Genomic DNA, 13,867 nt, shown 5'->3' with positions numbered 1-13,867 from the left:
TTTGGGAGAGGTGCGCGTTAGGCTACGGCGTAAGGTTCAGCGTAGAGTACAGTGTAGGGTACGCAGCTACGCCGTACTTACGGCGTACATTTGATACACAGGTATAAATCAGCCTTAAATCCTTCTGCATCCTTCCTGCTTCCTCAACACTACCTGCCCCTCCACTAATCTTTGTATCATCGCAAACTTGGCAACAAAGCCATCTATTCCATCATCTAAATAATTTATATACAGCATAAAAAGAAGTGGCCCCAACACTGACCCCTGCAGAACACCACTAGTCACTGGCAGCCAACCAGAAAAGGATCCTTTTATTCCCACTCGCTGCCTCCTACCAATCAGCCAATGCTAACCCTATTATTAACTTTCCTTTAATATCATGGGCTCTTAACTTGGTAAGCAGCTTCATGTGTGGCATCTTGTCAAAGGCCTTCTGAAAGTCCAAATAAACAACACCCCTTTTATTTGGACTACTTGTAATTTCCTCAAAGAATTCCAACAGGTTTGTCAGGCAGGATTTTCCCTGAAAGAAACCATGCTGACTTTGTACTATCTTATCCTGTGTCACCACGTACTCCATCAACTTATCCTTAAGAATTGACTCTAACATCTTCCCAACCAATGAGGTCAGGCTAACTGGTCTATAATTTCCTTTTTGCTGCCTTTTCTCCTATCTTAAAAAGTGGTGTGACTTGGTGACATGACAGTGTATGCCAGGGGTCCCCAACCTTTTTTGCACCGCGGACTGGTTTAATATTGACAATATTCTTGCAGACTGGCTGACCGGGGGGTGGGGGGTGTTGGTGTTCAAGTAGGGTTGCCAACATTCTCACTCCCAAATAAGGGACAAAAGTAGCAGTCAAATACGGGACCCTTGTGCTTACCCAGAGAAAGACTACCATAGCCACGAAGCCTTGCGCAGGCACCTGTGTGCGCATGCGTGTATGTGCCGATTTTTTTTTCTACAAATCGGTTTTGGCTTAACCTTTCCGATTCTGTTAAGTGAAACTACACTGTTACATACATTATTTCTACTTTATGTAGGCTGTGTAATTATCATATTATTCCTGCTTTTACTATATGTTAGTGTTATTTTAGGTTTTATGTGTTATTTCGTATGATTTGGTAGGTTATTTCAAGTTCAACAGTGCGTAACAGGGAGTGAGGAAAGGTGCAGCTGACTCATATCGTTTCATATTGCCAAATCATATCGTTTCCTCGCGGCCCAGTAGCACATGCTTTACGGCCCGTTGCTTGGGGACCACTGATGCACATACTTTTACATATAAGTCATAATTAAGTATTTAAACTTCAAAGAATCTTAATCAATCAAAATATTTACAATATTACTCAAATGTTACTGAAATATTAAATACACAACAGAGACCAGCTTGTGGGAGCATTTGCGAGACAGATTGCATGGCTGCAGACCAGCTAAGCTGATCCTCTAAATCACAATATTATAAGAGGTAATTTCTGCATGTCAGTCCCACTCAGTTCCTGGATCTCAAATTAATTTTGTGCTAATGAGGTCAGAATATGATTTTTGAGTTATTTGAGGCCAGATACCTCTGTGTTTGCCCTGCACGCAAGGAAGTCGGAACAAATTTGATATTTAACCAGAACTGTGCAGTAATGGGATTAGATTTCTCTAAGCAGTACACAAAATCATCTCACTGCTGGAAGGAAGATGTTTACATCTGTAACAGCCGTAACTTGTTGTACATGATGCCTTTATTGTAAAGGAATGTATCAAGGTTATAATATAGGAACCAAATCACATTTAACACTAATCTGGATGCAAACATAAAGTCAGATGACTAACACCAGGGCAAAGAGGTAAATTTTAAGATGTGTCTTAAAAAAGGAAGAAGACATTGGAAGGCAAACAAGGGAAAATCTGCAGTTCTGAACAAGGGTCTCAGCCTGAAATGTTACTCCTTTCCATAAATGCTGCCTAGGCTGCTGAGTTCCTCCAGCATTTTTGTGTGTGTTGCTTGGAAGTTAAAGAGGTGTAAAGAGGGTATTACAAGGGAGATTCATGATATCTGAAAGCAAGGCAGCCAAGGTAAGAGTGGCTGCAATCATGGATGCACCCAGCAGTCAAGAAGAGTTGTGCAACTGAGCAGGATTAAAGAGGGATGAGGCCATGAAAGGATGAGAAACGTCACTGGGCTTTGAAGGGTTGTGAATGTTGGAGTAAAAAGTGGTGTGACTTGGTGACATGATGATGATGTATACCACGCACATACTTTTACATATAAGCCATAATTAAGTATTTAAATTACAAAGAATATTAATCAAACAAAATATTTACAATATTACTCAAATGTTACTGAAACATTAAATACACAACAGGGACCAGCTTGTGGGAGCATTTGCGAGACAGATTGCATGGCTGCAGACCAGCTAAACTGATCCTCAAAATCACTGTATTATAAGAGGTAATTTCTGCATGCGAGTCCCACTCAGTTCTTGGATCTCAAATTACAGTCCTATGCTAATGAGTCCTATACAGTCCTATGTAAATTGGGACAAAGAATGTTTAGAATGAATTCATGTCTATGATTGATAAAGAGACACTAGACAATGACCCTTATTATCAGTAATATTTTATTTTACGGTTATTTTAGTTATGTTATTTCCTGCTACAGAGCAGAGTAGCGAGAGAGGCAGGAATATGATACTTTGATTTAAACAAATTAGGCAGTAGTTCTGAAAAGGGAAATGGATAAAGTTAGAGGCAGAACAATGAGAATACAGGCACTTATACCTAGGTTTAATAGAAATCAAAATCATCTTGCTGAAATAGAAGTGAGATTTAATCAAACAGTGGCAAAAAAAGCAAAGAATTTCAAACATCTTACTGGAATAAATTATTGTTACATTGTTGGAAAAGAGCCATTGATAAAGTACATTTTATAGTTAGTAGGGATGGTGAATCTGGAGTTGTGTTAGCTGGATCATCCGAGGTGTTTAAAGATGAGGCGGTCTTTTTTTTCAATGATCAGGAATTGATGATCACGGAGATTCAGCACAGAGATGGGGGCCACGGGGAAGATGCTGAGTAGAATACTCATGCTCCTGTTTTCTTGTTTTCAAGGCAGAAAGTATTAATTCAGAGTTTTTACCTCTCTAAGGTCTGCACTCTATGATGTTGCTTCAGCTGCACCTGTCCTAAAAGTGTAGCTCTACTTACTTCAGTCTACAGGAACGTTAGCTCTGAAAAGATGCAACCTGATGGTGGCGTAGGGGGGAAAACTGGGTTTGAGGGCAAGTAGGTTGTAACCAATTAAATAAAGAGAACTATATTAAACTAATTAATATAGAAAGATTTGAGAAGGAACATAAATTCAATATTTAATCAGTTACGTGAATGTTGTGTTCATTAATTGCTAAATCAGCTTTTTAATAAATTAGAGCCAATGTGAGTACCTATTTAATGCTGAAACTATGGTGCCATCCCAGAAAGGATACTGTTCAAACTCTCGCCACTTTTGTAGAGAATGAGTGGTGCAGTGGCACAGTATTTAGTGTTGCTGTCTCACTAATCCAGATACCCGGGTTCAATCCTGATCTTTGATGCTGTTTGCGTGGACTTCTTACATTCTTCCTGGAACGGCGACTGCACTAGTTTCTTCCAATATCCTAAAGACATGATGGTAGATATGTTTGCCACTGTAAATTGCCCTTCATGTGGGTGGGTTTGGGAAACTCAGAGAGGAGTTCGTGAGCAGAGTGGAGAGAATAGGTTACAGGGAAATGGTCCAACAGCCAGAAAAACTCAGCGAACCACATGGCCTTTTCCTGTTTCATAAGATGGAATAAGAAATGAAATTTGTATTTCCAGATTTTCTTTTTAACTTTTAGTTTCTATTGCTGCCCTAAACACCAGCAGCGTAACAGGCAGTAACTAAATTTAAATTTCTGTCACTTCTCTTTGAATCCAGTCTCTTGCTCTGTGTTTCTTTTACTACATCCTCTCCTACTCCAGATCTATTAGATGCTTTAGTTTATTGAAATAAAATTTGAATTTATATAGTAAGAATTCTGAAACAACTTATTTTGAAGAGTCAATTTACAGCATTGGCATTGGTGATTATCTGTGATTGGAAGAGGGCTTTCATCAAACTTCGTCACTTCATTAATTGTATAGAGCTATTCCATGCCATTTATAAATCATTACCCTCCAAATGAGCATTCTGCTATTTTGCTCTGTTGTACAATAGATGAGAATTATGCACTGTATCTTTTCCGCAGAGAAGAGAACGGACAAATCTGCTGTTTCTGGTGCGATTAGAATGAAAATTGCTGTTGAAATTAAAGGTGAAGAAAAAGTGGCTCCTTATCATGTGCAGTACACCTGCTTACATGAGGTGAGGGAACACAGCAAATATGCATATTTATATAATTTTTTCAGGTTTTCAAACACTTACTTGTTGTTGACTATACACAGTACAAATGTACTTTCTTGCTTCCAACTGAAGAAAGCAATAGAATGGACATGATCTTCTAATGGCCACTAAGGAGCTGGTTAGGTGGTTATAGCAGTGACACACTAAGACTTCAGCTTCTACTCAAGAGAATACACTGGCCAAGACCCATGTTGGGCTCAGAGAGTTGAGAAGAGGAGAGACAGCAGCTAACAGTTGATCAAATTGGGAATTTAAATTGAGTCAAATAATGCCCAAAGGGTGAGTGCATCTGTGTGCAACATTGTTGAATGGATTCTATGAAGCACACTCAAATCTGGGGATAGGTTGAGTGAAAACTGGTAAGTGGCAGAATGTAGGGGTGAATATGATCTTGGGCTTCAGCTGATTAGTTAGGACTGCGGAATGGTGCTGAGTGGGATGGATTGGGAGGTGGGGGTGGGGGATAGTGGTATGGATTCGGAGGGTTTTAGAGAACTTTAGGAGGTGAGGAAAGTACCCAAAGGATAAAAGCAAAGATGCTACTTACTTCAGTGAGCTATGTTGTCCCAAACATGCTCAGCAACAATTACTCTCTAAATCACTGGTTTTAATTGCCTTTGCAATGCTCCAGAATTCTTGGATAGGAATTCCACACTTGACTGATACAGAAATCATGTCAGGAGTAGATCACAGATGTCAATGCCCAGTCGACTAGCTGGAATAGCAACTTGACCCAGAAATGGTCAATCTCATATTCCATGCTAGAAATAATATTTCTTCAAAAACATAGGTTAGGGGGAAAAATCAGTACAACACATTATAATTTCTAGACCAATAATTTAAATTATATTGAATCTACTTTTATCAAAATTATACACTGCTGTGAGCCTTTTACTCCTAAATTGTTACCTATGTGTGTGATTTTGTGGCCGAATATGTCACTTGTATTTTTATCTATTTACTCCCAAACATTTTGATACTTAACAGAGATTTTTTAACAACCAACCTAGCAATTTCTTGCATATAAGTTTGTTGCTTTTATTTTTATCGACATTTTTTCTGCTACTTTAAAATGGGAATATAATTTTATTTAAATAATCCCAGTGCCGTCTATCTTCAAAAGCTATAAATACTATTCATGTTATTAATACTAGTCTTATTGCCTTCAGAATCTTTTCAGTTATTTGACTGAAACAAAGTATAATGGTGTTGTGAAGATTCCACAAGTGAAAGGAGATGAGGCATGGAAGGTGTACTTTGAAGATAATGCTCAGGAAATTGTGGATGAATTTGCGATGCGCTATGGTGTTGAATCAATTTACCAGGCCATGACGTGAGTACCTATTTGCATTATTTGCCTTATGTATGACCCTAATTCTGTTCTGACCGTTAAGAAATAGTTTTCTCAAACCAGTGTATAGTAGTTATGTTTCTGAAATGATAATCCAAAAGTGATAGCTTGTACCCTGAAATTTACTTTGAGAATTTGAGTTTAGATTGGAGAATATACAAATGTAGAAATGAACTGCTGGTGTCAATATAAGTGACCATGAAGTTTCTAGATTGTTTCGCAATGTCATCAGGTATACGAGTCTCCTTCAGTGTAGGAATCCTTACCTGGTCAGATCTGCACATGGTAATTGTTCCTTCCCATAACGGGTACCTTTGAGTTGCCTGAGTTGCCGAGTGAAATGGACATCTGTTGTACTCAGGAAAAGCCAGAGCAACTTCTCTAAGCCATCAGGAATGGTTGACAATATGCTGGCATTGCCAGTGACATCTATATTTCATGTATGTTTAATTTTAAAATTAGAGCCTAATTATTATTATTACAGTTGCTGCAGGAAAATGAATAGCTTCCCCAAGACAAATGTTTCAATGCAATGGAATTTGAATGTGGCATGTTTTTCTCTGGAAGTTATGTTAACCCACTTTTTTACGCTTGTGTGTATTTTTCTGGATTGTGTTTCATTTGGCTTACAGCTCAGACTTCAGCATCAACCCTTCTTCACTCTGATGTCACAGTTGTAAAGACTTCGATTCAATCTGATCTCTGGTGCTGTTTGCACATTCTCCCCGTGACCGTGTCAGATTCCTGTGGTTATTTCACTTTCTTTCTATATCCTAAATAAATGCATAAGTAATTGGCCACTGTAAATCACTCCTAGTGTGCAGGTGATTGGTAACATCTGGGAGGAATTGATATGAATGTTCAAAGAGTAAAAAAAAATGAGATTAGTGTAAGTGATTGGCTGATGGCTTGTATCTGTGCTGTAGCACTCTATAACTGTTCCTTTGGTCACACTTCTTCAGTCCCAGGCACTGAAACATTCCCAGCTTCCAAGGTGACAGCCATCCCATCAGGTGGAACAGTCAACAATCCGCATCACGTTAAGGTCTCCTGAGGTCTCAGATCCAAACTACCTTGTCAAGGTCCCTCATGGGGATAGATTGAATACGGTAATGACATGGGCATAACCCTGACAGTGGCACTAGGCACAGCTATGGAGCTTCTGATGGGCACAGGACTGATTCAGCGTGGAATAGAAAGTCAAGTAGCACTTAGCAGAGATGTGGAAGTCAAGGATTGGCTAGTCTGCAGGATGCAGATGGCCACCTGTTCTGTCTGAAAGTTTTGTTAGCCAACAGGACAATCCAGTCCATGACACCTGACTAATGTCATTGCTGCAACTAGTTTTCTACTGCATCAGTTGTGAAATCCTGGTGAATTTCTTCAGATGTCAATAAATATCTAAAAGGATCAAGAAACCCAGATTAGAATGCAGCATCAAATTTAAACTTAATAATTGTGTAGAGTGACTTCTGTATCTTTAATTATTTAGTAAAATGTACTGCTGCCTTTAAGTAAATGGAATTATGAAGGCTAAGGGCCCTCACTGGCAGTGCAATATAGAACATAAAACAGGCCATTTAATCCACTATATCTGCACTGAACACATTGCCAAATTAATGTAAATCACACATAATCCATGTTCCTCCATTCCCTTTAAACCTCTAAAATGACACTATTATACATGCTTTCACCAAAATCCCTGACAGGCTGTTCCTGGTACCCACCATACTCTGTATGAAAAAAACTTGTTCTGCCTCAAATCTTTTAAAATTTCCCCCCCTCATCTTAGATCCATGTCCTTTACGATTTGACTTTTATACCCTGAGAAAAAAAAACATTCTGTCCATCCTATGTATGCCTTTCATAAATTTATAAAGCATCTATCAAGTCTCCTCTCAGTCTCTGACATTCCAGACAAAAGAACCCAAGTTTGTCCCAACTCTCCTTATGACTCATAAATCTCTGTCCAGGCAGCATCCTGGTGAACTTGACAAACAGGATGTGGAGACTCTTTTCAAAGACAGGAAGAAGGGTTCTAGCTACCAGACCTTTACTGTTAGAATCGTAAGGGACATATCTGCCTGTGAGGAGCAGTGCTCTTGGATGCATTGGTTCACAGAGTTCTGCTGCATCCCGTAAGTACTGAGACAAACTCAGGTTGTTTTTGTCTGCAGTATCAGAGGCTGAGGGGAGATCTAATAGAAGTTTATGAAATATCGAGAGGTATAGATAGTGTAGATTAGACAGTCAAAAAGTCTTCTTCCAAAGATAGAAATGTCAAATATTAGAGGATATAACTTTAAGGTGAAGGATAAAAGTTTAAAGGAGGCTTATGAGGCAAGTTTCATTATATGTAGCTGCCAAAGGAGCTGGTACCAGCAGAAACTTCAGAAGCAGAAGCTTTTCAGTGGGCTTCAGTCATCATGAGGTTAGTATGCGTATCACTTATAAAAAAAAGTGGGGCCTTTAGTGACTTTATGGCAGGCTTCTGTCATCATGAGCAGTTGCTTTTTCTGATGTAAATCAGTATGTGATTTAAAAAGTGTGTGGGGCCTTTTGGGACTTTTCAGTAGGCCTCAGTTATCACAATTTATTAAGCAATTGGTAAAAGCCAGTGAAAAGAAGTTAGGTTTAGCCGGAGCAGCCATTGTGTCAGTGGACCTCTGTTAGAATTGTGGATTTTGATACTTTGGCTTAAGAGGTATAAACATGAAGAGGCAAAGGTTAAGGTAAGTCTCTTACTTTCTTTGTCTATTAGTGGATAGCTAGTGTAGCAAGAATGGGTCCAGGATGAGTGGAGTGTTCTTTATGTCAGATGTGGGAATTCTGGGAGACCTCCAGTCTCCCTGATAACTACATCTGTGTGAGCTGCAGCTGGATGCAGCTCCTTACTGACCATGCTAGGGAACTGGAGCTATAACCGGATGACATACGGGAGAATGAGGAAGAGATAGGTACGATCTACAGAGAGGTAGTTACCCCTAAGTTGCAGGAGGCAGGTAACTGGGTGACTGACAGGAGAGGGAAAGGGACTATTCAGAGTATCCCTGTGGCTCAATTACAGGTATACAGTTTTGGATACTGTTGGGGTAATGACCCACCAGGGGAAAGCCACAGCAACTAGATCTCTGGCTCTGTGGCTCAAAAGGGAAGTGAGAAAAAAAGAGGAGTGCATTGCGCTAGGGGATTCAGTACTGAGAGGAGCAGACAGGGGGTCTGTGGGCACGAAAGAGTCATCCAGATGGTATGTTGTCTCCCAGGTGTCAGGGTAAGGGATGTCTCAGATCCGGTCCAAAGCATTCTGAAGGGGGAGGGGGGAAAAGAGATGTGGCCTTGAAGGGAGAATATAGGAAACTAGGTAAGAAGCTGAAGTTCAAGGTTCAAAATAAGTTTATTATCAAAATACATATATGTCACCATATATAACCCTGATATTCATTTCTTGCGGACATTCTCAATACATCCAATAACCGTAACAGAAGCAATGAAAGACTGCAACAAGTGGGCATACAACCAGTTTGCAAAAGACAATGAACTGCAAATACAAGAAGAAATAAATAATAATAATAATAAAATAACCAAGCAATAAATATTGAGAAGATGAGATGAAGAGTCCTTCTACAGACACTTTCTTCCTAAGAAAGGTATGACGACCTTAATGGGGCTGCATTACAGACCACCCAACAGTCCAAGGGATTTAGAGGAACAAACTTGTAAAAAGATTGCAGGCTGTTGCAAAAAACATATGGTTGTTATATTAGGTGATTTTAACTTTCCACATATTGAATGGGAATCCCATACTGTAAAAGGACAAGATGAGATAAAGTTTGCTGAATGTGTTCAAAAAAGTTTCCTTCATTAGTACATAGAAATCCCAGCGAGAGAGCACGCGATACTGGATCTGCTAGGGAATAATACAGGCCAGGTGACAAACATATATGTAGGAGAACACTTCTCATCCAGTGACCACAAGCTATTAGATTCAAAGTAAGTATGCAAAAGGATAGGTCTGCTCCATGGGTTGAGATTCTAAATTGGAGAAAGGTCAATTTTGGTGGTATCAGAAATGTGTGGATTAGGATAGGCTGCATTCTGGCAAAAGTGTACTTGGAAAGTGGGAGGCCTTCAAACACAAAATTTCAAGAGCACAAAGCTTGTATGTCCCTGTCAGAATAAAAGGTAAAGGTAACAAGTGTAAGGAATCTTGGTTTTCAAGAGATATTGAGGCCGTGGTTAAAAGAAAGGAGGAAGATACATAACAGGTATAGGCAAGTAGGGACCAAATGAGTTGCTGAGGAGTACAAGAAATGCAAGAGAACATTTAAAAGTGAAATCAAGAAGACTAAAAGAAGGCAGAAGTTGCTCCAGCAGAAAAGGTGAAGGAGAATCCAAGAAGATTCTACAGATATGTCAAGAGCTAAAGAATTACAAGGAACAACATTGGTTCTCTGGAAGACCAGAATGGTAATCCATGGAGCCAAAACAGATGGGGGAGATCTTAAGTAAATAGCTTGCATCTGTATTTACTCAGGAGACACATACAGAGTCTATAGGAGTGAGGCAAAGCGGCATCAACTTCATTGTTGATTACAGAGATTACAGAGGAGGAGGTGTTTGCTACCCTGAGACAGATCAGGGTGAATAAATCTCCCTGGTCTGACAAGGTGTTCCCTCAAACTTTCTGGGAGGTAAGTGCAGAAATTGCTAGGACCCTAGCAGAGATATTTAAAACATCCTTAGTGACAGGAGAGGTACTAAAAAGCCAATGCTGTTCCGCTGTTTAAAAAAGACTCTAAGCAGAAACCAGGAAATTATAGAGCGGTGAGCCTTACATCAGCTAGGGGAACGTTATTGTAAGGTATTTTAAGGGTCCGCATACATCAATATTTGGATAGATATGGACTGATTAAGGATAGTCACCATAGACTCATGTGTGATATGTCATGTCAAACCAATTTTATAGAGTTTTTTGAGGAGGTTACCAGGAAAGTTGATGAAAACAAGGCTGTGGAAGTTGTCTACATGGACATTAATAAGGCATTTGACAAGGTCCCGCATGGATCAGGAAATTTATGGATAACACCAAGATTGGGGGTGTAGTGGTCACTGAGGAAGGCTATCATAGGTTGCAGAGAAATCTGCATCAGCTGGAAAAATGTTCTGAAAAATGGCAGATAGAATTTAATACAGACAGGAGCAAACATAGGACATAGAAATCTACTGCACATTGTAGGCCCTTTGGTGCGCAATGTTGTGCCGACCATGTAAACCTACTCTAGAAACTGCCTAGAATTTCCCTAGCGCAAAGCCCTCTATTTTTCTAAGCAAGGTTTTGCACTTTGGTAGGACTAACCAAGATAAGTCTTATACAGTAAACGGAAGGGCACTCAGGAGCGTGGTAGAACAAAGGGATCTCGGAATACAGGTCCATAATTTGTTGAAAGTGGCATTACAGTTGATAAGGTTGTAAAGGAAGTTTTTGTCACGTTGACCTTCATAAATCAGTATACTGAGTACAGAAGATGGGATGTTATGCTGTAGTTGTATAAGACATTGGTGAGGCCTAATTTGGAGTATTGTATACAGTTTTGGTCACCTGCCTACAGGGAAGATGTAAGCAAGGTTGAAAGAATGGAGACAAAATTTACAAGGGTGTTGCTGAGTCTGGAGAACCTGAGTTTTAAGAAAAGATTCAATAAATTAGGACTGTATTCTTTAGATTGTAGAAGATTGAGAGGAGATTTGATCAAGGTATACAAAGTTATGAGGTGTATACTCTAGATAGGGTAAATGCAAGCAGGCTTTTTCCACTATGGTTAGGTGGGACTACAACCAGAGGTTATGGGTTAAGGGTGAAAGGTGAGAAGTCCAAGGGGAACAGGAGGAAAACTTTTTCACTCAGAGGGTCGTGAGAGTGTGGAAAGAGTTGGCAGCACAAGAGGTACATGCGAGCTCAATTTCAAAATTTAAGAGAAGTCTGGATAGTTACATAATTAGTAGGAATATGGTGGGTGCAGGTCGATGGGAATAGGTGGTTTAAATGGCTTCAGTATGGACTAGATGGGCCAGAGGTTCTCTTTCTGTGCTGTGCTTTTCTGTGACTCTTATTAAGTGAGTCCATAAGTTGTGAGGACATTTCAGTGATGTTGCAAGTGAAATTGTATGAAATTATCCCCTTTGGTTCAAGAGCTTGATGGTTTAGAGGTATTAACTCTTCCTGAGCCTGGTGGTATGGGTCCTGAGGCTCCTGTGCCTTCTTCCTGATGGCAGCAATGAGAAGAGAACATGACCTGGGAGCTGGATAACCCTGATAATGGATGCTGTTTTCCTGCAAAACATTCCCTGTATATGTGCAAAATGGTGGGGAGGGATTTACCTGTGATGGGCTGGGACATATCTACTACTTTTTGTAGAATTTTGCACAACAACCTGTGCAAATACAGAAATAAATAAATAAATAAATAAATAAATAAATCCATACTCTTCCTCTCATCTCAATATTTATTCTGTATTTATTTATCATTATTATTCCTTTCTTTTTTTATTTGCACAATTTATTGTCTTTTTCACACTGGTTGAATGCACAAGTTGGTGCTGTCTTTCATTGATTCTATTATGGTTATTGAGCAAGCCCCCAAGATTCCTTCAGGGTCATATATGGTGAGATATATGTTAAAGTTAAAGTCTGTCCTGAGCCTTGTGGCCCATCAGGCCGTTGCTTATGCTGGTTTCTGTGGCGTGAAGCGATTGAGAGTATGAGACCCCCCCCCCCCCCCCCCGGATAGGATGCCAGTCTATCGCGAGGTTAACCCCCAGCATTTTGCCGGTACCCATTTTCAGCTGGGTGGACTGGAGCAGTGTGTGGTTAAGTGCCTTGCTCAAAGACACAACATGCTGCCTTGGCCAAGACTCGAACCCACGACCTTCAGATCGTGAGCCCAATGCCCTAACCACTTGGTCATGTGCCATATACGTGAGATATATGTACTTCGATAATAAATTTCTTTGAACTTTGAAGTTTAATTTTCTGTTTGACAAGGTCACTCATGGGAGATTCATCCAGAAAACTAAGATACATGGGATCCATGGTGAACCGGTCATTTGTATTGAGAACTGGCCTGCACATAGAAGACAGAGGGGATCGAAGGGACTTTATTCCAGTTGGAGGTCTGTGATTAGTGGTATTCCACAGGGATCTGTACTGGGACCTCTGCTGTTTATGATTTACTGTATATATGTGCCTGGATGAAAATGTAGTAAATGGGTATGTTAGTATCTTTGCAGATGATATGAAGACTGGTGTTTTGGAGAGCGTAATAGCCTGCTAAAGGATACATCAGGATATAGATCAGTTGCAGATATTGGCAGAGAAATGGCTGGTAGATTTTAACCCAGCCGCATGTGAAATGTTGTACCTAGGTCAGTCAAATGTAGAGACAGTACCCTGTTAAAGGCAAGACCCTTAACAGTGTTGATGACCAGAAGGATCTTGGGGTCCAAGTACATAGCTCCCTAAAGTGGCCACGCAGGGTGATAGGGTGGTTAAGAAGGTATGTGGCATGCTTGCCTTTATGAGTTGAGGCATTGAGTTCAAAAATCAGGCAGTTATGTTGCAGCTTTATAAAGCTCTAGTTAGGCTGCATCTGGTGGTGTATTGTATACAGTTCTAGTTGCCCTGTTATAGGACAGATGTTGAGGTTTTGGAGAGGGTGCAGAAGAGGTTTACCAGGATGCTGTCTGGCTTAGAGAGCATGTGCTATAATGAGAGGCTGGATAAACTTGGGTTGTGTTTTCTGGAGCAACAGAGGCTGAGAGGAGATCTAATAGAGGTTTAAGATATTATAAGAGGCATAGAGTAGACAGTATCTTTTTTCCAGGGTTTGAAATGTATAATACCAGAGGACATCCATTAAGGTGAGGTGGGTAATTTTAAAGGAGGTGGGAGGGGCAAATTTTTTACACAGAGAGTGGTGGGTGCCTAAAATGTGCTGCTTAGGATGGTGGTAGAGACAGATACATTAGAGATTTACAAGAGAAATTTAGATAGGCACATTCAATGTGAGGGATTGGAAGGGTTTGAATATTGTGTTGGCAGAAG

The 13,867-nt window shown here is 40.0% G+C and overlaps 1 protein-coding gene across 6 annotated transcripts in view; it reads left to right on the top strand.

The window, feature by feature from the left end:
- LOC140209874 (protein unc-13 homolog C-like) overlaps positions 1-13,867 on the top strand; it is a 923,018-nt gene that overhangs the window by 608,523 nt on the left and 300,628 nt on the right. For all 6 annotated transcript variants that reach the window (XM_072278476.1, XM_072278475.1, XM_072278477.1 and 3 more), the window contains 2 exons: positions 4,261-4,376; positions 5,585-5,748. In XM_072278476.1, coding sequence (XP_072134577.1) covers positions 4,261-4,376; positions 5,585-5,748 — 280 coding nt within the window. The remainder of the gene's footprint in view (positions 1-4,260; positions 4,377-5,584; positions 5,749-13,867) is intronic.

This window comes from Mobula birostris, chromosome 14 (genome assembly GCF_030028105.1).
Source record: "Mobula birostris isolate sMobBir1 chromosome 14, sMobBir1.hap1, whole genome shotgun sequence".
Lineage (NCBI taxonomy): Eukaryota > Metazoa > Chordata > Chondrichthyes > Myliobatiformes > Myliobatidae > Mobula > Mobula birostris.
Note: the sequence above shows the minus strand (reverse complement) of the source record. Positions and strands in the feature narration are given on the sequence as shown.